The 23,608-nt window shown below is 37.6% G+C and overlaps 1 protein-coding gene across 2 annotated transcripts; it reads right to left on the bottom strand.

Moving 5' to 3' along the window:
- Window positions 1-217: 217 nt before the first annotated feature.
- LOC139699966 (PX domain-containing protein kinase-like protein) lies at window positions 218-22,250 on the bottom strand. Of its 2 annotated transcripts, none has more exons than XM_071598363.1 (9): window positions 22,027-22,250; window positions 21,692-21,880; window positions 21,340-21,436; window positions 21,042-21,268; window positions 13,674-13,983; window positions 10,461-10,769; window positions 9,836-10,035; window positions 5,566-5,646; window positions 218-1,996 (listed from the first exon to the last, which is right to left on the bottom strand). In XM_071598363.1, exons 1-9 carry the CDS (start codon window positions 22,126-22,128, stop codon window positions 1,664-1,666), a joined length of 1,848 nt encoding a protein of 615 aa, XP_071454464.1. In that variant the 5' UTR covers window positions 22,129-22,250; the 3' UTR covers window positions 218-1,663. The 2 variants fall into 2 exon arrangements, with proteins under 2 accessions (XP_071454464.1, XP_071454465.1); XM_071598364.1 differs by having other exon boundaries at window positions 218-1,993.
- Between the last annotated feature and the right edge of the window lie 1,358 nt (window positions 22,251-23,608).

The following is a 23,608-nucleotide window of genomic DNA, read 5'->3' as shown; positions in this document are numbered from 1 at the left end:
TCAATGCCCATCAAAAACCTAACTTAACAAGTAGAATGCCATAAATAACAATAATTCCAAAAACCAAAATGTGCACCTGATATCATGATATGCATGCCATGTTATGTTGAAGGTTTTTACATCACTTCTGTTAAATCTTGTGAGATCAGAGAAGGAGAAACTGCAAATTAATCAATAAATAGGGAAACAAAATATGATTTCCTTTAAAATTATAAGGTTTAATTTTAACATGTATACAGTTTGATTATATAATACATAACAATGAATACAACATTACCTTCATTTACGTCGGCTGATAAAATTTACCATGGAACTCCAAAGCGTGAAAATAGTCATGGAGAGATTGAAAGATCAGTATACACAAACATATATGTAAACACAAAGCATATAACACTTAATAAATTTTGTGTGCAATTATTCTTTGAAAAATTCAAAAAGTAATTCACAGAAAAACAGTACTTATTTCATTATTTTCACAGCCAGACATTGGACACCTGTTGCAATTCAAGCCACAATGAATTTGTTGTGATTTGACAGTTGAATGCACCAATTAGATTGTGTACCATACACAACATGTTTATTTAAGTAAAATTATTATTTTAATGAAAAATTACCAAATAAACAGGATAAATTTTAGTTATAGACACTAGACATAAAGGAAATGTGTCATCCTGTGAACATGATGAAGCTTTTTAATTAGGGCATGGTACACTGTGGAATCTATAAAAAATATTAATTTTGCCATAAATTAGTTTTATTCAAAACCCAACAATTGAAAAATAGTTCAACCTGAGGTTGATATTAAATTATCTCATGTTACAACACATAATAAATAAATATGCATCATCAGGAAATAGAAAAAAATGAGACCCAGTTGATGGGGAGAGATTAATTTAAGGAGATGGGAATGTGCTGAAATTTTAAAATTATAAAACAAAATAATTCAACATTAATAATAGGTAACACACAAAAAGATGGTTTTGAAATCTATTCAAATCCTAATCACAGAATAAACTCTTTGGGATAATTAATGATCAAAGGAGATTACTGTAAAAAGTATTAATTTCACATTGTTAAAAATGGCATATTCTTATATACATAGAGACAGCGTAGAAGGTTAAGGAAATTGGCATATATACTATATAATTTTATAGTCAGGTGTGTGTTCCATTTGACTAGGTTTGAACTTACACTTGCAATTTACATTCAACAAAATTTACTCTCTTTAAAATAATTGCTCATTTCATTCCATACACCATTCATTTACTTTCTATATCCTTAATTAGCATAAAAAATATGCTCACTCTTAAAACTTGTGCCAACACTTGATGCATATGCATCTCTGGTCAGGAGGTGGCGCCAAAAATAAATATGCAATGGTGAGGATAGCACATGGCACGGTAAGCTGCGATTGCATTTATATTCACTGCTGGCCAAGGGGTGGAGACGAAAAGGAGGAGGAGGGGGGGAGGAGAAAAAGACACGTCGTGTTCCTTGCAAGGCATGACCACAAGTCAACAGGGCAACAATACTTTGGTGGACAGACTTGCATGGTATGCATCAAATCAATCGATGGGGTCAATTCTGAGAGAGAGAGAGGAGTCCGTTCTAAAGCCACGTGATGACCTTGCTGCTTCTTGGTGGTCCAGCTAGCTTCGCTTCTTCACTGACCACCTCCGTTCACTGAGTTTGCTGAGACATGCCTCAAAGCATTGCGATCAAAGTTGCAAATGGAACCAAGGAGGGCACCACGGCATGGATTGGTGCCCCCTGCTCCTGGGATTGACGGAGGTGGGGATGGAGTGACAGTGCTTGCTGATGTCACAGTACTGATACTGTTAGGGCTCTCAGAGCGCAGGTCTTCGGGAGATCGTCCATTCAACATCCCGGGCTCATGTAAGCTACCTTCTGCTGTGACATTTGTGACAGGACCCAAGCTGTCCTCCATAGTGATGCTGGGTAGTGGTGCTGCCTTTGTCTGAAAAGACTTTGCCTGCTTTCGCAGGAATGAGTCAATATCATTAGTGGCATGCTACGGAGAAGCATGGATGGGAAGACAGTAGGGGTTGTAAAGAAAGATTTGTTAACAATTGTGTAATCAAAATTAAAATTACACCCTCCTACCATCTAGTTCCAATGAAAGAGATGCCACAAGGAACATTTATTTAAAATATAGACAAAGTCAAAATCTTTTGACCAATAAAGATGGTATTTGGAGCTAATAATACACAATATTCATTGCATGAGTTGGATCTCAAAATTGAATGATCCCTATGTCAGTTTTCCTCTGCTTTGTTTTTGTAATGTCTTTCTTGGCATAGCATAATAGCCATCCTCTTCAAGCAACAAAGTTTATGTTTTTGGGCCTGCAATGCAGAGACTGATGCCAAAATATTTTTAAATAAAGGAATCTGTCCAACACCATTTTAACTTACACCTTTACAGTAATAATATTGCTAAGATGAATATCTCTAAAAAACCAATAATATATGTTCAATAACAGTCATTTTATTCCCATGTTAATATTTTGCTAATGAAATTTTGATGCACAATACCCTTTATTGCAACAACCATATTGAAGGAGTGAATGCTGGTTAGATCAGCTTCAGTACATGGATATTTAAGTATATCATCATTGAATTCTTCAAAAATCAGTAGGGGTTTGTTTTCAACTCTCAAAACCCCTGTCAGAATTTCAAGCTTCTCTATAACATTATACATGCATTCATCTGGTAAGTGAATACAAAACTACAACCATAAGATTTATAGCTGGTGTACACATTTCAGCCTCTGAATTTTCAAAGACTTTTTCATCACTCGAATAGATAGTGTATCAATTAATTCGTTAAAAAACAAGTCCTCCTAAAAAATGCAATTCAATTATCTGATATTCAATCTGCAAAACTTCTGCGTTATACAGCAATCGATTTTTCTTGTGGAGGAGGGCCCCAGCTGATATTGAATTGTAACACTGAATTACAGACACCAATACTGCCAAGCCAAGAACTTTATATTTCAGCATTAATTACTTCCTCTTAACTCTCCTTGAAGTGATGCAAAATATAATAATAAAATGTTCCAAAGGGTTCCTTCTTCTTTTTGGTGACCTCTTTCCAGGCCATACTACCTTGATCAAAAAGTTCCCGGAATAACCACCGTGTGGCGCTCCCATCGTTCCGATTTGAGTTCTGTTTTTTTTGTTAAATTGGTACATCTGTTGTTGATATTCCCTTTAAATCTTAGTGTCATAACTTGACATTTGCAAAAGTTACGTAGCCAAGAGTACATCTATCTCTGTGTGTGTTGGCGATTTTTTACAATTTCAGAAATGGATTTAAATTTGCAACAACGAACTTGTATTAAATTTTGCGTAAAAAACGGATTTAGTGGCGCACGGACGTTGGAAATGTTGGAGAAGTGTTTCGGCAACGATTCTCTAAAAAAAACGGTCGTTTACCAGTGGCACGAGCGGTTCAGAAGTGGTCGTGAGTCAATCGAAGATGATGAACGCAGTGGCAGACCATCGACATCGAAAGTCGGTGAAAAAATTGATAAAGTAAAAGAAATGTTGGTCAATAACCGCAAATTAACCATCAGAGAAATAGCGGAGGACTTGAACATTGCCTATGGATCCGCCCAAGACATTGTGGTTAATGATTTGGGTTTCCGTCGTGTAGCAGCAAAGTTGGTGCCAAAAGACCTCAATTTCATGCAAAAAAGAGACCGTGTTGACGTCGCAAAAGACATGATTTGCGAGGCTGAATCCGATCCCACATTCATCAAAAGGATCATTACTGGAGACGAGACGTGGGTTTATGAGTATGACACGCAATCCAGACATCAGGCAAGTGAATGGCGTTCACCAAATGAGCCGAGACCAAAAAAACCACGTCGTTTTCAGTCAAAAAAGAAGGCAATGCTGACGGTTTTCATGGATTACAACGGTGTAGTGCATCATGAATTTTTGCCAGAAGGCCAGACAGTAAACAAAGAGTATTATTTGGTCGTTATGAGACGTTTGCGTGAAGCAATTCGCCGAAAGAGACCAGAAATGTGGGCAGAAAACTCATGGATTTTGCACCATGATAACGCACCGTCGCACAGTGCTATCATTATTCATAATTTTTTGACGAAAAATGCAACAAATACCATCCAACAGCCACCGAATTCACCTGATTTGGCTCCCTGTGACTTCTTTCTGTTCAATCGAGTTAAAAAACCATTACGGGGAACGCGTTTTAGCAGCCGAGAGGAAGTAATGGAAAAATCGCAGGAAGCACTGATGGACATACCGAAAACCGAATATAAAAAATGTTTCGAGGATTGGATCAAGCGCTGGCATAAGTGTGTTGCAGTCGATGGGGATTACTTTGAAGGGGACAATATAGATTTAGATGAATAAACTTGTATTTTTAATTTTCTGAATAAATTCCGGGAAATTTTTGATCAAGGTAGTAAATGAAGCTGAACTCAATCATAGCACAGAGTACATCTCTCTACAGGCTGTTCTGGTAATTTTTACTGTTATTTGATTAGTCATACGAGCATGGGTAATGCTCCATTCATTCTCTCACTCTACCAAAATATCAACAGGAATACATTCATAGTCAATGGGATAAACCCAAAATTTCAAATATCCCATTGGTTATCTAACTATTGACATAGTTGCACATAATTCATCGGAATGTTATATTTCAGCTATAAAAATTCTAATACTTCGGGTACATTTGATCATATTTTTGTAATATTCTTTTCCTGTTTGCATATTTCATATTTAATTCAGAATTTTATCGCTGCACAATATTTGATTTTTTCCATTTCTAATAACACACAAACTGCAACTGATTCAAATGCCTACGGCAAACTACTGGATGGAATGGCTTACAATTTTACACAGCCTACTCTCAGTTGTGCCAAAACGAGAAAAAATATCATGGGAGTAGCACTGCCACCCTAGAGTGAGGCCAAGTACTTTTCAGACCACCATTGTATGTTGGCCTAATTTTAGACTATGAATCTTTTTCTAGGCAATTTAGTTTGCTACAATTTTGAGTGCTTTATTAAAAATCAATTATAATAAACCAAATACACCCCTAGTAATGTAAATAACAAAATCCAGCCAATGATTGACATGAGAACCAGCCATAATCTTCCATCTAAAACACTTCTGCTAAAGCCATAAGCATCTGGATCCTCAAAGTCACATTTTTCAAGATAATTATCATAATAAGAACAAATACATGCCAAAAAACAAAATACCAGCCCAACAATTCTTGCTGAGGCAACTCAATAATGAGCCATTACTTTACCTGAGTGACTGTCAAATTCCACAACATTCTAGCAAAACCTCCTGCAAGAGACACTTTTGATTGTGCTTTGTCTTTAATGTGCAACGGTTTAATTTTATAAAACACTGGAATCTTTTGATCAGCATAATTACTCCACCCCTCTGATTTACTCTCCAAATCCAAGCTACTACGACACTTACAAACAACTTTTCCCTTCCCTGGGTGATATTTAAAAACAGTCTCTTGAATGGTCTCTACTGAAGTATTCTCTCATTACCTGTTTTAGTCTCCTTAGCTTTGTCTCGTCAGAAGAATTCAGAATCTCCCGTACCTTTGCCAATCTCTTCTGATGCCGCAACTGCAAATAAAATATTTAAATGATTACCATCATTATATCAAACCTGCATCAGGCTTCACAGAGTCTCACTCAATGATGCACTATAAATGTTTAGGCATCTCTTGTGGCTCCTGAGTTTAAAAATGGTAAGTATGTTGCTGCTGTCACATAAATATATTAACCAGAAGTACAATGCACAGGACAAATCCCAACATTACATTTTAACTGTAAAATGCTCATAGAAAAAATGAACATAAGGCAATTCTTAATATGCTGGGATTAGAAGTGGGTATAATATACTAAACTAGCTCCTGGATACAAGGCTAATCTTTGTATACTTGCACTTTGCCTTTCAAACCTAAATACTTGTGAGGGAACACATTGAAAGAAAGATATCTTGCACACATTGAAAATCTCTCAAGTTAAAAGTTTAACAGTTTTCAAGATTACTGTAGGAGTAGGTTCTTTTCTTACTCTTAGTCTATCTATAAATGAGTTTTTCTTCCTTCTTAGTACACTATTTTTAATAAAAGATACCTCCCAACCCATAAGATACACTCGTTTCACACCAAAATGTGCTCTAAAACCAGCACGTGTGTTATGGGCCAGGAGTACACAGGTCAAATTTTGACCTGTAAGACACAAGCCAATTCACTGGAAAAATACCATCCATTAATTATTTTTCCCTCATCAGGCATAGGAAATAGTTGCATTTATTACAAATTTTGATATTAACACTGCTGTGCCAGTAGTGAGCAACACAGCTTTAATATTTCCTAGAAAGTACTTCTTGTAAAAATTCCCAAATTGTAGTTGTAAACAACGTAGGGCATTCAGTTTCATCTCACATGTGGTGCTCCTGTTAAACTAAATATGCACTGCGCTTTAGGGGATGTCGCCCCTTTGCTCAAACATTGTAACTCTTGGAGTCAACTTCAGAGCCCAGAGGCACGTTATTTAATGTGTCATACATTCCTTTCTATTTGGTGTGCACATCTGGCTTTTACACACAGAAATTGTGTTACATAAAAGTTAACATTAGCATAACCACATGAGGTCAAAAGACAGAAGATTGTCATACAGTATTGCATTTAATCTTGAAGCCATGAATTATGCTTCAGAACACAGAAACAGGGCAGCTGGAAGGCGTTTTGGCCCACCTCCAAATGAGATGATGATACGTACGAGAATGGAGGAAGTAGGAGATTGATTTGTTGCATGCAGATGGGAGTAAAAAACTTGATGTGCATGTGCTCATAAATGGCTCAAGGAACGAGTTAAGAACTGGATTACAAATCACAGGAAGAACAAGATTACTGTTTCAACAAAAATTATATTAACTGAAGCGAGAAAATTACCAAGAGGCAAAAAAATGACTGATAGGTAAGCATTGGTGATTTTTCTGGGAGAATATTATAATCTGAAGGATTCACATAGAGGAATGGTCTCTGCTGCATGGCAGTACTACAATAGCAAGAAAACTAATACTTGTATGTGAAAGAAAGGTTATAGAATTCCACAAATGTGTCATAAACTTTAGAAAGAGGATGTATTTTCAGATAGGACAAATAGGGAACATGGATTATGTACCCTTGACAAATTCCTGGGATTCTACTTTGAATAAAAATTTATATCGTAGCTAATTTTCTAAAGTGGCAATTCTAGTTTCCTCCAATAAAATCCTCCTCCTTTTTTCGGCAAATAAGATGTAATGTTTTTACTATCATAATGCATCTTATGGGTAGGGAAATACAGTACTCAGAATTATTATACACAATACAACATCAGTTCACAAATATGTTAAATTTCTAAATGAGTTGAGTGGCAACATTGCATGAAGTAGAGTGAAAACTCAAATGCACAGACCTAGAATTTACATAATCCTTGATTATCTAATTCATTTTGCCTGGACAGCTCTACACATAAATTATAGCAAAAAACTCAAATTCATCTTTCAGAAGAACTTTAGATTGAATTACAACAAAGCAGGGAGATAAGAAGAAGATTTTTGTATTTTTTCTAAGGTTTCATTCATAACTGTACATTTTTATGTTTATGTTGTGAATGATATATGCAGTTCAATAAAATTAGTTTGTGCTAATAGATTGGTTATTAAGGCGCAGGGAGGTAAATGATTTATAAAATGGTCTTCAGATTAGTTATCTGCCAGGGTGTTGTAATCTGAACTGCTTTCTTAGGTGTAGATTACGACAATGGCTGAGTCAGCCATTGAAATCTAAGCACTAAAGAACATCATCTACCCCTGAAATCTGAATACAAACAAAAACCTATTTTCAAAATGGGTGGGAAAGGACAAGTAAACAGAGGGTAGGGAAAATTTTTGGTACCTCTTGGAGCAGTCTTATTAATTACATTTCTCAAATGTGACTTCTAGTTACATCATTTCATAGGTGACATATAAATTGCCATGGAACTATGGACACTTTCAGATTCACCAAAGCATTACCATTTTTCAAATTACCATATCTTCCTGGAAAACCGCAGGCAGCACAGGAAATAAGGAATTGGCCCCCTTCTACCCTCATGCATGAATTTCATATGCCAGGGGCCTTAGTATTATTAGGTGACCTCTACCCTCTCACCTATTAAAATAACCTTCCAATTGATTACTGTGATGGCAATATTATTAAAACAAGTTAATCATTAATTGTGTGTGTGAATTGTGTTTGCAAACTTTATATGTACCCAATGATTGGAAGAGTGTAAAAATTGCACCTTTGTAAGAAAAGAGGGTGACTTGGAACAATATGAAGAAATTAGTGATGGGTTGATTTGGTTCTTTCATGACCATTCTTTCATTCTGAGCCAAGAATAAGAAATAGGGATCAAGTTCTTCAAAAGTTACTAAATTTATCCAGATCACAGTTGCAATTTCAATGAACGGTGGCATCATTTAACTCCAGTGACCACTCATGCTTTTGCTCATGCATGTTACAAGAACAAAGAAATTGTCCATCTTAGCAGAGCTCCCGCTTTGTCTGGTGGTGGGATCACTTCCCTCCACTGTACAGAAATGCTGTTTCATGCTGCTTTCGCTCAGGCCGCTGCACTGGTACGCATGGGTGACTCAGACTTTTCAGTGACTAAATTTATCCACATAACAAGTAACTAAAATATTTTTTTTTGCAATGACTGCATTGCAATGAATGAGGTTTGGAGCCATTTTCAAATGAATCCTATAAGTGATGCATAATTATGATCATATTGGGATGAAGTGATTATTTACTATTTATTAATTGGATTGGAAGTCGGAAATGAGAATGGAAACTTGAGACTTGGCATTGGAATGGGAATCAGAATAATTCTGGATTTGATCCATGCGGTCTCATGACTGGGGGTGAATATCCAATATCTATGGATTTATTGCTTGCAATTGAGAAGTCCACAGATCTCCAAAAGAAGGCAATGGATTTTGTTGACTTGGAGGGGTAATATCTCAGGTTAAACAGAGGAAAGTTCTGGAAGATTCTGTGAGAAAATTCAGTGAATGAATTGTTTTGAATCCTAAAAGAGCAATACTTGAAAAGAGTAATGTGTGTAGGTGAGGGTGAAAAACTCTTTGGGTGACTGGTTTGAAAAAAACACTGGGTGAAACAAGGGTGTGTGCGACATCCCCATTGGAATTCAATGTGCTTATGAATGAATAAGACAAATGAAACAACAGAGGGACATCCACACCACATATCTCTTCCCAGAGCACTGGCACTGTCCCGTTAATTCATAAAAGAATTACCTATTACTACGCAGGAAATTAATGCACTAGCACTGACATCTTGTGGTGAGACCAAGCACCTTTCACACTACCTATGACAATCCAAGCCCAGTGCTGTGATATATAGCCTATGCACTTGACTGAAATTTGTGTTCACTAGAAACTATAAGTTTTATACTCACATCTATGAAGAAACAAATTCAAAAATCGTTCTGCTGAGTTCCCTGTGAGAAGCCAAAGGGATGAATGCAGCTTGCTTTGACTGCCATTTTGGTGACATCATTTATGGATATTCCCATGAAGTGATCTCAATTATAAAATGGAAGATCTCTGGGACGAGTGTTTCTGAATCAAAGGTATCCCAGGTGGTCCCCCAAGATTTAACAATTCATTCTGAAAACAGAGCCCTCATCCACTCACCTACTGACATACGAATGAAAGGGCGGACATCAACAGTGAGGAGGGTATCACACTCACCAGCCTCTGGTCTTCTCTCACCCTATCCTCTGCCTTTGCCCTCGCCACTCGGAGAGCCTCTCGCAGGGTGCTTGAGATTTTCAGGTACCCTTGGCCCTCTCTTCTCACTCGACTGAAGAACGGAAGGGCCCTTAACTCTTGGAGAGTGGGGAGGCCATTACGGCAGGACTCGGCACCCAAGGTCTGCTCCAGCAAGGAACCTGAGCATGAATCAGATACCCAGTGGTGAGCCAGATGCTATGCATCAGGGGCCAGGCAAAGCGACAGCAAATGAGTGTCCATGACACACACATATATATATATACTACATAAACATACTCAAGCAGGAATGCTCTCCTTTGCTTGCTTCATGCCTTACGGAGAATATGCTCACTTTATTTATGTAACTAAGGCTGAGGGACCTCATTTCCCATCACATAATTCATCATTGGATTCAGAATAATTCTTACTATTTTTATCAGCAGAAAGGAAAAATTTAAAATTACATCACTTCCATACTATTTCATGCCAAATGGCCACCCTTTTGTTATGATGTGGCATTTCTTAAGCAAAGTTCCTCACATGCATGAAATGAGACACCAAAACATTATGCACATTTACTGGGCCACTGCTGTGGAGCACTCACGAAGGGAGGGAGAGAGAGGGGGCACAACTTCCATCGTGGCATCTGCAAGTTCCTGCCCCATCGCCATTTCATAAACTAGCCGGCCGAAGCAGTACGAGTCTGCCATGGCCAGGAGGCCCTTATTGGCCCTCCTGGCCAATGGGTTCACCTCCCCTTCAATTGCCCCCACAGGACTTGCCGACTGCCTCAGCTTGGGGAGTCGAAGGATGAAGTGTCTGTTCCACTGGGGTAGGCCCAGGATACCATTCTCCACTTCCAGCAGCCTTGCAGCTCCACCACTGATCACCACATTCCCGCTGTGGATGTGCCCTGAGGAATAAATGGATGAATGACTAGAGAATACATTAGGTGCTCATAACAATGCCTTTAGATAATTTAGACTCCTGATTTAGGAAGGCAAGGGAGGGGAGGGGGCACAAAAGGACACTTCGCAGCCCATATGGAATGTGATATCCACACTGGTGACAAGGCTGGGTTATTATACTTGAGGTGAAAATTGTAAGGCTCTCCTAGCAAAATATTGATGGTTAAGCATCGCATTTAAATGAGCAACTTTAAGTTTAACATCAAGTGTTGCATTAATGCTCCTTTTCCATGCGCTGATAACTCAACACTGCACCTTAAATACAATATATTACAATATTCCACACTGTGGAGGGGTTCTCCTATTTACTGTTCCAATGTTTTCGATTCGCTACTTTCATCATCCCATTTATCAGATACTCCCGGCTTTCTTCTACTGCACATATATCCTTTTATCCCCATTCAAAATTTTATCAACCACTTCCTTCCAATTTAGCCCAGTTAAAGCTTCAAAATTCCATTTCCTCATACTTCTTCCTTTTCTTTTCTTTTTGAATTTGAATTTAAATTTCATGAGCGCTAAATTATGATCTGAATCTGCACGTGATTGTTGAAAACTGTGTGCATCGATGACACTATTCTTAACTCTATGTTGAACATAATAATATGGGTCATTCAATAACTCCTTGGGAAATTCAAGATATGTCATTCATAGCATTGACAAAGCTTTACTTTTATTAAGCCTCATCTCTCACTAGACTACAGTTAAAGCTTCAGATCTATGCATCACATGGTGTTGACTTTCATATTCCATTGAATAAACAAACTTTTGTTTATTTAGAAAAATATTAATCATGAGTATCAAGCCGTGATTAAACACTTCTACTTAAAAGGATTTACACCACAGAAAGAGATCAAAGCCGAGTTAATGGAAGTTAATGGCATATCTGCTCCAATGTTTGGGACTTTTTACAATTGGGAAAATGAGTTTAAATGTGGCCGTACAACCAAATATGATGAACATCATTCGGGAAATCCAGTAGAAGTGACTTGCACTCAAACAATTATATCCATGATATGGTTATAAGTGATTGAAGAATCACAGTTCCAATTTAAAACAACCCCAAGAGATTATAACTATTACAGTTTTTACGGACATGGTACAGTTAAAGATGGACACAAAAACATCAATAAAAAATTGAGTCTACACCTAAGTATTAAAGAAAATAGTCTTCTGGTGTATTCCTGAAAACAATTAGCAGTAAAAACAGTGGTACCACACTTCTCAACACAAAGACGACTCATCAGATTATATATCTATTGCCATTAGGCATATTGGGAACCCTCTGAAGAATCTTGGTAGAGCATACAAGCATTTGAAAAAACTTGCATCACTTGGCTTAAAGATTGCCAATACTCATGCCCTGCTATATGCTTCTTCTGATTGTTAGGTTAAAAAAGAAAGAATTCATCCTAAGATGGATGTACGGACATTTATTAGTGCATTTTTTGTGAGGTGCAATTTTGTTTCTCCTCAGAATTTCCTATTCATTGCCCTGAGTATGCACAGAATAGATTGAAACATTGAATGAAATTTGCTACTCAGGTTTATTTAAAGTAGAGGGCTGAACAGTAAATATTATTGTTGCTCATTTTTATGAACCAAGAAAAGAAGAGAAACAAAAATCTAAAAATGACAAAGAAGGTTTCTTTGGCTATTTTCCTCATTCAGCCATCTGCTGAGACAACATTTTCTCAGGTATTCCAGCCATATTCTCCCAGTCAGAGGGCCTTCTCACTGGAAGAAGCTACGTGGAATGCCCATATAACTGTAAACAGAAGTTAACTTAAGGATTACAACAAACCTTTCAGTAGATAATTTTGTGCTCAATAGAGAGAATGTTTTCATAATTAGTTTAGGGAAGAGAGGTAATATTATTTTCAATTGCATTAAAGGAAACAAACTCTTCATGGCAAAGGGCATGCCGAAATGTCTATCTGGAACCAATCACATTTCCACACAAGGAATAGCAACTCCAAACAATAGTCAAAAGTATATTTCACTGGCTTCACTCCGGGTGTAAATCAAATATGAATAATGCAAAAACAATAAATCTCTAGGAAACAAAGCCAAGTTTCAATATTGTATTAAAAATTTCTTGATGTAAAAGAAGATTGAATGGATGTGAGGTATTTAAGACAATTGTTTCCACAGATTTATAATGTATCTCTAAAATAAATAAAAAATACTTCCTCCCTATGATGTACCCACAAATACATTACACATTAAGCTAGCAACATAACATGAATATTAACTTTTGCACAATAAATTATACAAATAGAAATATATGAATATTTTATAAAAACGACCCTTGTGCACACAGAATTAAGGAGATGAAAGTGCAAAGAATTAAGCAATAAACTAAAGCAATATGCAACAAAGTGAAAGAAACAAGGTGAAAAGAGACGTGTGGAGAGGATGAATGCTTACTGGGACAAGTTGAAGAGGGTAAATTGAAATACTGAAGGGTGATAAAATTGTCTGAACTGAAGAAAAGAGAAGCATTCACACTCACAGACATAAAATACAAAAATTACACATAAATCATACCACAAGAAACTCTATTAAACAAGGGAGCTACTTTATGGTGAAGTTATTAGACCAGTGAGTTGAAGCATAGGAAGGAAAGATGATGCCAACAAGGATAGCCAAGGTCCTGACATACTAACAGACTGTTTGACAGAAAAGCCACTAAAGGAAACAAAAATTATCAAAGACTTCTTAACTGTCAATGTTTTTAAGTATTAAGCAGAATAGGAAGACTATGACTCACTGAGAAAGCTGAGCCACCGGGATTGCATTGATTCTGGCAACACAAGCATACATAAAATTCTGAATCTGAAACTCACCACAACTTGGTAGGCCCTTGTCCTGCAGGAATATGAGGGCATCAAGTATTTGAGCACCGAAGATGGCCACTTCCTCATCACCAAGTCCATTCCGTTCATGTGTATGCTCGGGAACACTTTCTGAGCCACTTCTGCCACAATACTTAGACAAAAATGACTGCTGCCACTTTGGTTGGCTGTTGTTAGAAGATGGAGCATTGCAGACTCCCATTAACATATCCCTAAGGCTACCATATGGACTTGCACGCCTTACAACATATCCTCCTGTGTCATTAACACCAGCCAACTCTATAGGTTGTATGAAAGGGTGCTGAGAAAGATACAATCAAGAGGGAGAGGATATCAAAAACAAATTATAATACAGAATTTTTGATGAAAAATCCCCTAAGGGAAAATCCTGCTAAAAATATCACTGTTCACACTACTCAGAATAAGGAGACACTATTTGATTCTCAGAATAATAAGAAGACACCATCTAAAACATGGTGTAATTACGTCCAGGGAAATATTTTTGAAAACCCATTAATGAACTGTGAAGAACATTTTGATAATAAAGAAGTAGAAGAAAACCCGTTCTATCACATATGGAGGATATTCAAAGCATTGATGTAGTCTCCATGATGACATTGAAAAGATATTTTGACAAATTTAAGCCCATGGTAATGGCAGGAATCTTTAAGAGATCATTATACAATATTCTTTCAGTATTTGAATGACAAATTTCACAGGTACCAATTACAGATTTCAACATTCTAATCATCATGGTAGTTACTCAACCTTCTGACTGATATCCTCTACTTCAAAGAATTCTCAAAGATCTACTCGAAAATGGAAATTTTTGCTTAAGACTTGGATCCTTCAACCATATTGCATTGCTACCACCATATGAACAGCTTTACTTCACAGGATGAAGTCAATGACAATAAGGCAAAAGTGTTTCCATGACATCCGGCAAAACACGCTCCAATTCTAAAGCCAGACACACCATAAAATTCCTCAGTTATTATGAGAGAATATGGAAAACTTTCTGTCATAGCATCTATTTGGTGCCAGAGTACACCTCAATTATCCATTCACTTTCCTGCTTCCACACATGATCAAACCCTCAATAAGTAAATCCACACAGACTGTTAGACCTTGTGTCACTTCCCATGAAGCCTTGGATGTGCCCTAGTGGATTGGTCCATATCCTTTTATCACAAATAACATATATTGAACATAGAAACAGAGTCAAATTAATGACTATATTTTTGCAAGTAAACTACATCCCTAATATCAGTGGAAATTCTAACTGCACTTAATGCGTGAAATTCACACTTTTACAGAGATAAGGGGGATACATGGCCCTTACTTAATGTTCATATTGCCATCACAGCACGGTAACTTTGCACAACACACAATCAAAGCTAAATAATTAAAATAAGTGACCTAATGACAAGATAAAGTTTTATTATACTCATTTGAAAGGCATATTCTATTTAACTATTTTTCTACATAGTTGCCATTCAAATTGAGTCTTTTTTCATAACAATACACAAGCTTTTCAATTCCATCTCTGAAGAAATCTGCCGCCATACATTTCACTTTTTCACACCAGCATGCAATACTGTGTCACTGTCAAAGTTCTGTGTTGCCAGCCACATCTAGTGAGAGGTCCGTAATCATAGATAACGGATCTCTTGCTCATTTTTGTTGATTTTTACAATCAGTTCATCTGTCACAAGGCTAGGCCGACCAGTGCAGTCGTCATCGTGAACATTGGTGAGGCCATTTTTAAACTGAATGCACCAATGCCTCACTTAACCTTCACCCATTATTCTGTCTCCATACAGTTCACAAAGTTGCCGGTGAATTTCAATTGGCTTGTATTTTTTTCCCAGTAAAATCCTAATCACAAATCGCACTTCACAACTCGTGGGATTTTCTATCGCAGCGCACATTTTAACAGCTTTCATTAAGCAAAGAAGAAGTCCCACAGTCTGCACACTACCACAGCAGGATGCGCAATGAGTGTAGACACATTTAGATACCAAGATGGTGGCTCTAGCCCTAACCACTGCCATGCTAGGCCGAAACCTAAGTTACTTCCTGGACAGGCCTCATACTTTCTGGTAAAGGCTGGTCTTGGTAGAATTACTCATGATGAAGGGGGTAGTTTCTTACATTACTTAGTTGAAGTGTTCCACATTGAATGAAACACTTTGTAATTCCATAACACCATTTCTTTGACCTAGGTTTCATTGTGAAGTCAATTCAATTCAATTTATTCATTCACCATAAGCATAGAATTATGCATAGCTGCAAATGACATCATCAGGTAAAAGCATGTTTCTATGTTGGGTGTAATTTTGAAAGAAATGAATGACCTAATGCCCTCCTATGAAAACAAGCACCAACACACTTCATGACTAAGCCACTTGAGTCATCAAAAGAGCCTTCCCCCAGTGACAATAACCAGTGGTACAGACACCTAATAAATACAATGTAATAGCAATGGCAAAGGAAGACACCTACATAGCAAAATGCTAAATAAAGCAAATTACATCACCAAAATCCCAGGGGATCCCACCCCCAATATTCAGAAAGCGAGTAAGAATGCAGTCAGTTCTAGCTTAGCGATTTCGCACCCAAGAGAGCAGTCAAAACAAATCTATGAATCTTTTGGTGCCAAAGTTCTTTAGTCTCCTAAAAAATTACAAACTTTCCTTCCCCATTAGAACTGTGGTTTCAACTGTTTCAGCCTCCAAAAATCTACTTTTGCAAAGAGTGAATCATATTTTCTGATATCCACAAGTTCTCCCCTAAGTGTGGTAGCAGAAATTCAAATGAGTGTGCCAGAATATTGTCCAAAAAAGCACTGCCTCCAAAATGCAACATTCTCTCCTTCAACATGGTTTACTCATTCACGAATGCCCCCACATCTGAATCAGTGAAACTCGCCAAAATGGCCCTCATCAAGGCAGCTGCCCCTCTCCCCCAACTATTAATGAAATATACTCCTTACCTGCAGTTTATTTCAATCAAAACCATTTAATTTTGAATTAAAAATATTATAGATAGTCAGAAGGCCTTGCCATGGGTTCCCTGATGTGGGTCACCTATCCTACACAAAATTTGCATGGAAAATCTCAAAAGGAATCTGCTTTCTTGTGGTAACCCACTTGCGAACATTTTTTATTTGATTATGTAAGTAGACAATGTTTTTGTAGGCGGTCAGTGACAAGGAGACAACTTGAGGGCTTTTTAAACACTGAATTATCTTATACAATCCATCCAATTCATAAAAGTGTCAAAAAATGAAGGAACTTGGAACTTTCTAAATATTAACATTCCCAAGGCCAATCAAAAGCTGGAATTCTCCATACTCCAAAAACATGGACACAGAACAAATCAATCTCTCTTTTAAGTCAAGACATCACTCCAAAAGAATTGCAGTCTTCCACATCATAAAACACCGAATACTAAGCAGCACCATATCAGACACGAACTAAAACAAACAGCCAAAACAATGGATATTTAACAAATCTCATTAACACTAAATATAAGTAAAAAGCACAAAAATGGCTACGAAGAACATCCATCAAACTCTTTCAAAGGAAGGGATTGCCCAATAATGGCATAAAATCCCCTTACATGAAATTATTTCAGCCAAAATCAACAATTTCTTACCCAAACACAAAAAGTTACTTTCCACAAGAGAAGTAATTCACTGAACATTACAAACCACACACACTGTGGAAAATATTGCCACATTGGAAAAAAGCAAGGCAACTGCATTGTGATGTGACTGAATCAACATTTCTGTTCGGAAACCTGGACAAAATTTAGGGATGGAATGAAAGAATGAACATCCACTGCAATACTTGTAAGGTTATCATGAATATGAGAACCTATGCACAAAAATTATAAATAAATGTTAATCTATGTGTACTAATTATGGATTAATCTATATCGTTAGCATTTCACTAAGAATGTATTTCACAATTCCAATGATGTGGAAACAGTGCATCATAACTTAGTAATTACATTATTTCTTTTTTATCACATGCGTTATGAATTAACCCTCCCCATGGTCTACAACCTTGACGTGGTGGAAGGGCTTGTGCGTTCCAATGACACCAAAGCTGTGCTGGTGGAAGCAATGATTATTGCTCCTGGTAGGGTCACCCATGCCGGATAGGTCAAAAGTTATGAGCCACACAAAAGGTAGTCCACGCAGCATCTGTTCCTCAGTGAGACAGCTGCAAAGGCATCTGACCCCAGTGGGGGCGGCTATTGAGTGATAGTGTCACATTAAAAACATTATTGAGGAAGACAATGGGAAACCTCATCAATTATTCATCCCAGGAAAATATGATTGATACAAATATGAGAATGACTCTTAGTTACTATGGGATTTGGCCTGTTGGGCCACGACTGCTGGAGATGAGGCCTTTGCAGTCTCCATTTCGCAATATCCTTGCACAGCTTAGCAGATTTCAGCAGAAAATAAGAGGCAGAAGATGATCATTAAATTAAAACTTCATCAGCATTAATTGCTATTCAAAACCACATCTGCTAATGGGTAATTGTGTGAGCTGATTAAGCTATTCCTAAATCTATGCTTAAACATAATAGAGTCTAACTGATACCTTTCTGTCTCTCCCAATATCTTCTATATGTACAAACATGTATACCTATTAAGGTTTTGCAGTCAGCCCTTAGTAATTATAAAGATCTCTCCTACAAAAAACTAGAGTTTTCTATATGCACCCATTCTCTTCTCCTAAACCAGGGATGACAAACCTTTTGGCAATGAAGTGCCACCGTTTATATACATAATTAAGAGTATACTCTTAACTCGCATACCAACCAATTGAGTGATCACCGCGGAATTGCCCATAACACTCTCCCAGATCTGCACACCAAAATGGTTGCTCTGCCATCCCCATGCTAAACAATACTCTCATGATTTATTACCATCTTTTCATTCATCTACCAACCCATTCCATCCCTATCGAGTGCCTTCTTCGGGCACATTCACAATACTGTCTGTTACTTCCTCCCTATGACTGCTTGTCAGCATGCTCATCTTTACTACCACTAGATTGACTGGGTCTTTTCTTTGTTCTACTAATTATGTAAATTCAGACATTCACTACACTTCTCCCCCGTTTCTTATTCATTCTTATGGTTACCTCAAATTGACTCTCCGACCCTCCGTTCTGTATAATATATATTACTCTCTAACCACACTCTTATACTCCCTGCTGTCTTTCCATTTCACCTCACACAGGGTAAACATGTCCACGTTTCCTCTCTCCATCTCATGTTCAATATTTTCCAACTTCCTATCTTCAGCATCACCTTAATAGTATAAACCCCTATCCTCATGGAGCTGCTCAACTTCTCTCCCCTCCATTCCGCTGCACCCACAATTACTTCTCCTAGTTGATCATGTACATACTCTCTCCCTAATTGTTTGCATTTAGGCCAGACTAATGACAAAGTTCATTGAATTACCTCTTACTTCTACTAAGAATATTCTATCGCCCACCTAATCTATGTTTACTACTCTTCTCCCTACTTTTTTTTCACTACCACTGCCACACCTCCGTAGCTCTCTTCCCCTCAGCTGTCATTACTCCATGATTATCACTGCAGTAATCTCTGCTGACCATCATATTTACCTTGGGAATGATAATTGAGGTGGTTTCCCGTTGCCTTCCTCAATAATGTTTTTAACGTGACACCATCACTTATTGGCCGCCCCTCTGGGGTCATATGCCATTGCAGCTGCCTCACTGAGGAACAGACACTGCGTTAGTCAGCCAAGGGGTTGCAAGTATTGCTGAGTGAATTGGAAATTCAGTGCGACAGGTATGGGATGAGAATCAATATTAATAAAACAAAGGTTATGCGATTTTCTAGAAAGAAAAAGGCCAAGCTTAACATTAAAATAGGAGGGTAAAATCTAGAGCAGGTAGAACAATTTACATATCTCGGCAGTGTTTTGGACCAATGCGATCAAAGTAGTAGAGACGTAAGGAGAAGAATTGCGCTAGGCAAAGAGGCTTTCACAAGGAGGAGGGAGTTGATGAGGGGACGTTGAGTAAGGATGTTAAGAAAAGACTCGCAAAAACTTTAATTTGGAGGGTAGCTATATACGCGCGGCGGCGGCGCGGAAACGTGGTCATTGAAGCAGGAGGATAGACGTAGACTGGAGGCTTTTGAAATGTGGGTGTGGAGAAGAATGGAGAAGGTGAAATGGACAGAGAAGAAAACAAACGAGGAAGTACTTGGTATGGTGGGCGAAGAGAGGGGTTTGTTCGGAGAAATCCTATGGAGGCAGGAAAAGTGGATGAAGGGGGTATTGACTGGCAGTGGGATGTTGAAGACTGTAATAGAGGGTAGAATGTTGGGCAAAAGAGGAAAGGGAAGGAGCAGGATAGGGATGTTGGATGGGATGAAGGGAGAAAGAAAGTACTCAGAGATGAAGAGGGACCTGATATAGAGTAGGATGATGGATTTTGTGTTTTGTTGGGAGTAATAAAATGTTTGTTTGGTAGTTGTGTCCATCCAAAAACCTACCTTAACCGGTAGATTACCTAATAATAATAATCTCTGCTGCCATTCTATCTCCCACTCTGTATTCTCTAACTTTCCTGTCCTCAAAACCATCCCAACATAGCCAGAAGCCAGAAGAGGCATCACATTTTCCTGGGATACATTATTGAGGTGGTCTCCCGATGACTTCCTCAGTAGGGTTTCCCACGTGACATCATACTTTATAAAATAGATGTGTGCTCCTTTACCCATCGGGTAGCCATCACTCAAATGGCCGCCCCAATAGGCTCAGATGCTGTTGCAGCCACTTCAAGGAGGAACAGATATCTGTGCTGACAAACTTTCGTCTGATTCCTACCCTTCAAACTATCTGGCATGTGTGACCCTTCCAGGAGTAGTTTTCATTGCTTTCACCAGCAGTCTGGGTTATCAGGACATTAATTATGAATATTATTTTCCTAAACGATGGCAAGATAATGACACTCTCCAACTTGAAATTTTAGATTTGCCCCCGATATAAATCACCAATTGTCACAGTTGGCGGTGGAATTACATTACTCTCATAATAAAAATTAGGATGATAGGAAACAATTATGGCAAGGCTTTCTAAAGAAATTTGAAAACCCAATACCATCATTAATTTTCATCATTAAAACTTTTTCACAGCATGCTCTTTAACAAACTATGTTTTTCTTTGCCAATGTCTAAAGTTTCCTAAGTATTGCCAAATCTATTGGGCAGCCTTTATTATCATATGAGAATCCCTTTCAGTGTGGGAAAATAAAATTACAGAAAACTTCAACGCATAGTACAATTACTTACCTGAAGTGATGCCAGCGCCTTGAAAACTGTTTTCAAATTCTTTTCTTCCAAATATTTATCTGGTCCATGTTCACACCATGACAGTATCATTGGAGATGCGCTTTCAGAACCGCTACTTACCAAAAAATAATGTTTCCGAAGTCTAGTTCCGATTTCTGGCAAAGGTCTTATTATTTGGCAGTTAACCTCACCTCTAAGAACCATGGAAACATGTTGTAATGCCGTCTCTGTGAACAAGAAACAAGTTAAGTCCCACAATTTACTGAATAAATACGATTATTGGAGGCTTGTGCCTTACCTTCAAAAGGAAGAGAATATGGCTCAGGATCCAAAAACTTCTTCACAGCAAGTGACATTGACAAATATCTATTTTGAAGCACAACATTTAGATATTTCTGAAAGGAATTGACAGCTTACATTAATGAATCACCAGGCAACACAAAGACAATGCCGAGGTAGGGGTGGCGATAAGGCAGAGATATAGAAATTAATTCAGTGCTAGTTTGGTAATTCGGAAACACATTTCGTTAATTTATGAGAAATATTACGGATAATTTGCTAATTAAGATTCAAAAATGTAAACTTATATGTTTACAACTTTTGGAAAATCTTCATTAAGCAAAATTAACAGCACTTATGTAATGTATTACCTGAAGGGCAGTTTTTCTTTCAGCGACGAATTCCCTATTCATATTGCCGATTATCTTTTTTGGAGGCATTGGCAAGTTTAGCCCGGATATAATAAGCATCTGATGTAGTGAAGCAAAATCTTTATATCGCTTATATATCTGCCACGATTTATCAGGAGTGGGCCCCCGTTGAACTCGGATGACATATTCCTATAAGGTAATAAGTACGTGCGGTTAAAAGGCAGTTGTACCTGGTCCCTAATTTAACATATTTATAAGCTGGTGTATGATAATTGACATTTATTTTTATTCAAATAGTAACCAACTAATTAAAATTTGGAAAAATCATTGGTTACCGTATGTCCATGGATATTCTGTGTATTTTCAATCGTACACGTCAACACTTCTGTGTCATCAAGGGTTATTTTCCTCGGTATGTTCTTCTCAAATACGGCCATTGACAAACTTTCCGAAGCCTTTTCATGTGTATCGTTTAACGCGATCTACTAAACTTACGTAGCAAATAACACAGCTGATGCCAAAACACGACGCCCATTTCTGATCACTATGAGGGCATCCATCTTGAACCATTCTTGCCAACCAAGTAAATTCAGGGAATTTAACTCTCTTGCTACCAACAATTAATATTTTAAATTTGTAAATAGCATAAGTAAAAGAAATTCCATAAGGCTAACTCCTTAGGATTGCAGTAAGATAGAGAGAATACGGAGGGAGCAATAGAAAAATGATAATTAGGAATCAGTGATACCATTGCTAATTCCTTAATTCTAAGCTTTTGAATCACGATTTTTCGTATGAATAAATATGCCACGGGATCCAAAAGGGGAGCCTATAATTTCGTGATTCAAGACTTGAACCAAAAAGAGTATTGGCGAGACGGTGCGCGGATGACTAAAACAAAATCCTGTTGATTATTTCAGCGGGCCTGAAATGTTTAAGCGTTGACAGTCCAGTAGATGTGACAGTGCCTACAGACAAGGGTTGATTTTTTAATTCCTCCACAGATAGCTTGAAAACAAAGTCTCAATTAAATATCTATTGACTAGGCGACACAATAAATTTACGGTGTGCTGAGCAAAAGTATAACAAAATCCGGCTCGGGAAGAATAGTCAAATTCTTCTCAGTCAGTATTCAGTAAGAGTGATAGGAATGAATGCTATACTTGACATTCTACTGAATTAACAAGCTGTTGATGTGCTGATTTGATCATTTGCAATATAAAATTTAGAAATGTGTCTATATTTCACTTCTGTTTCCTGTTGTGAACACCTCTCCTCGGCATTTGATTGTGCAAACCACCAAATCCTCATTATAATATTGCAATATTATAGCATTCAGGGCTCTGAACTGAAATTCATTTCCTCATAATTTAAAAACCATGAACAAACGATAGAAGTTAATAGCTGTAAGTCAACATTTTCGCGAGTTAAAATTGGTGTGGTCCAGGGGTCTATGCTTGGTCCTCTGTTATTTCTACTGCTGATCAATGACTTACCATTTAACATACCTACTGATGGCATGCCTTTTACACGTAAATTCAAAAATCCTGGACAGGCATATGAAGAACTGAAAGACATATAGCAACAACCTAGTGACTGGTTCTCAGCTAATAAACTATTTTCAAATTGTGAAGAAACACTATATAATATTTATTGGTCCCAGGACTTCACAAAGCAAAATATAAGACAAGTCAGAGAACATACAATCAGCTGTTTCAGTGTTCTGAAGACCCCAGAAACTCTTCCAAACTATAATAGCATTAAAAAAACCATAAACACAGTAATCAACCCAAAGGTCGGTTTGGTAGGTGATGGTAGATTTCACCCAGTACTAAGCCCTCTCTCATCTGGCATATGGCCAGCATAGGTTGATGATGATAGGCACACTATTGATTAGTCTACTGGGTCAAAAATTCA

The sequence above is a fragment of the Hetaerina americana genome, unplaced genomic scaffold, assembly GCF_022747635.1.
Source record: "Hetaerina americana unplaced genomic scaffold, ioHetAmer1.1.p SCAF_10, whole genome shotgun sequence".
In the NCBI taxonomy this organism is placed as follows: domain Eukaryota; kingdom Metazoa; phylum Arthropoda; class Insecta; order Odonata; family Calopterygidae; genus Hetaerina; species Hetaerina americana.
Note: the sequence above shows the minus strand (reverse complement) of the source record. Positions and strands in the feature narration are given on the sequence as shown.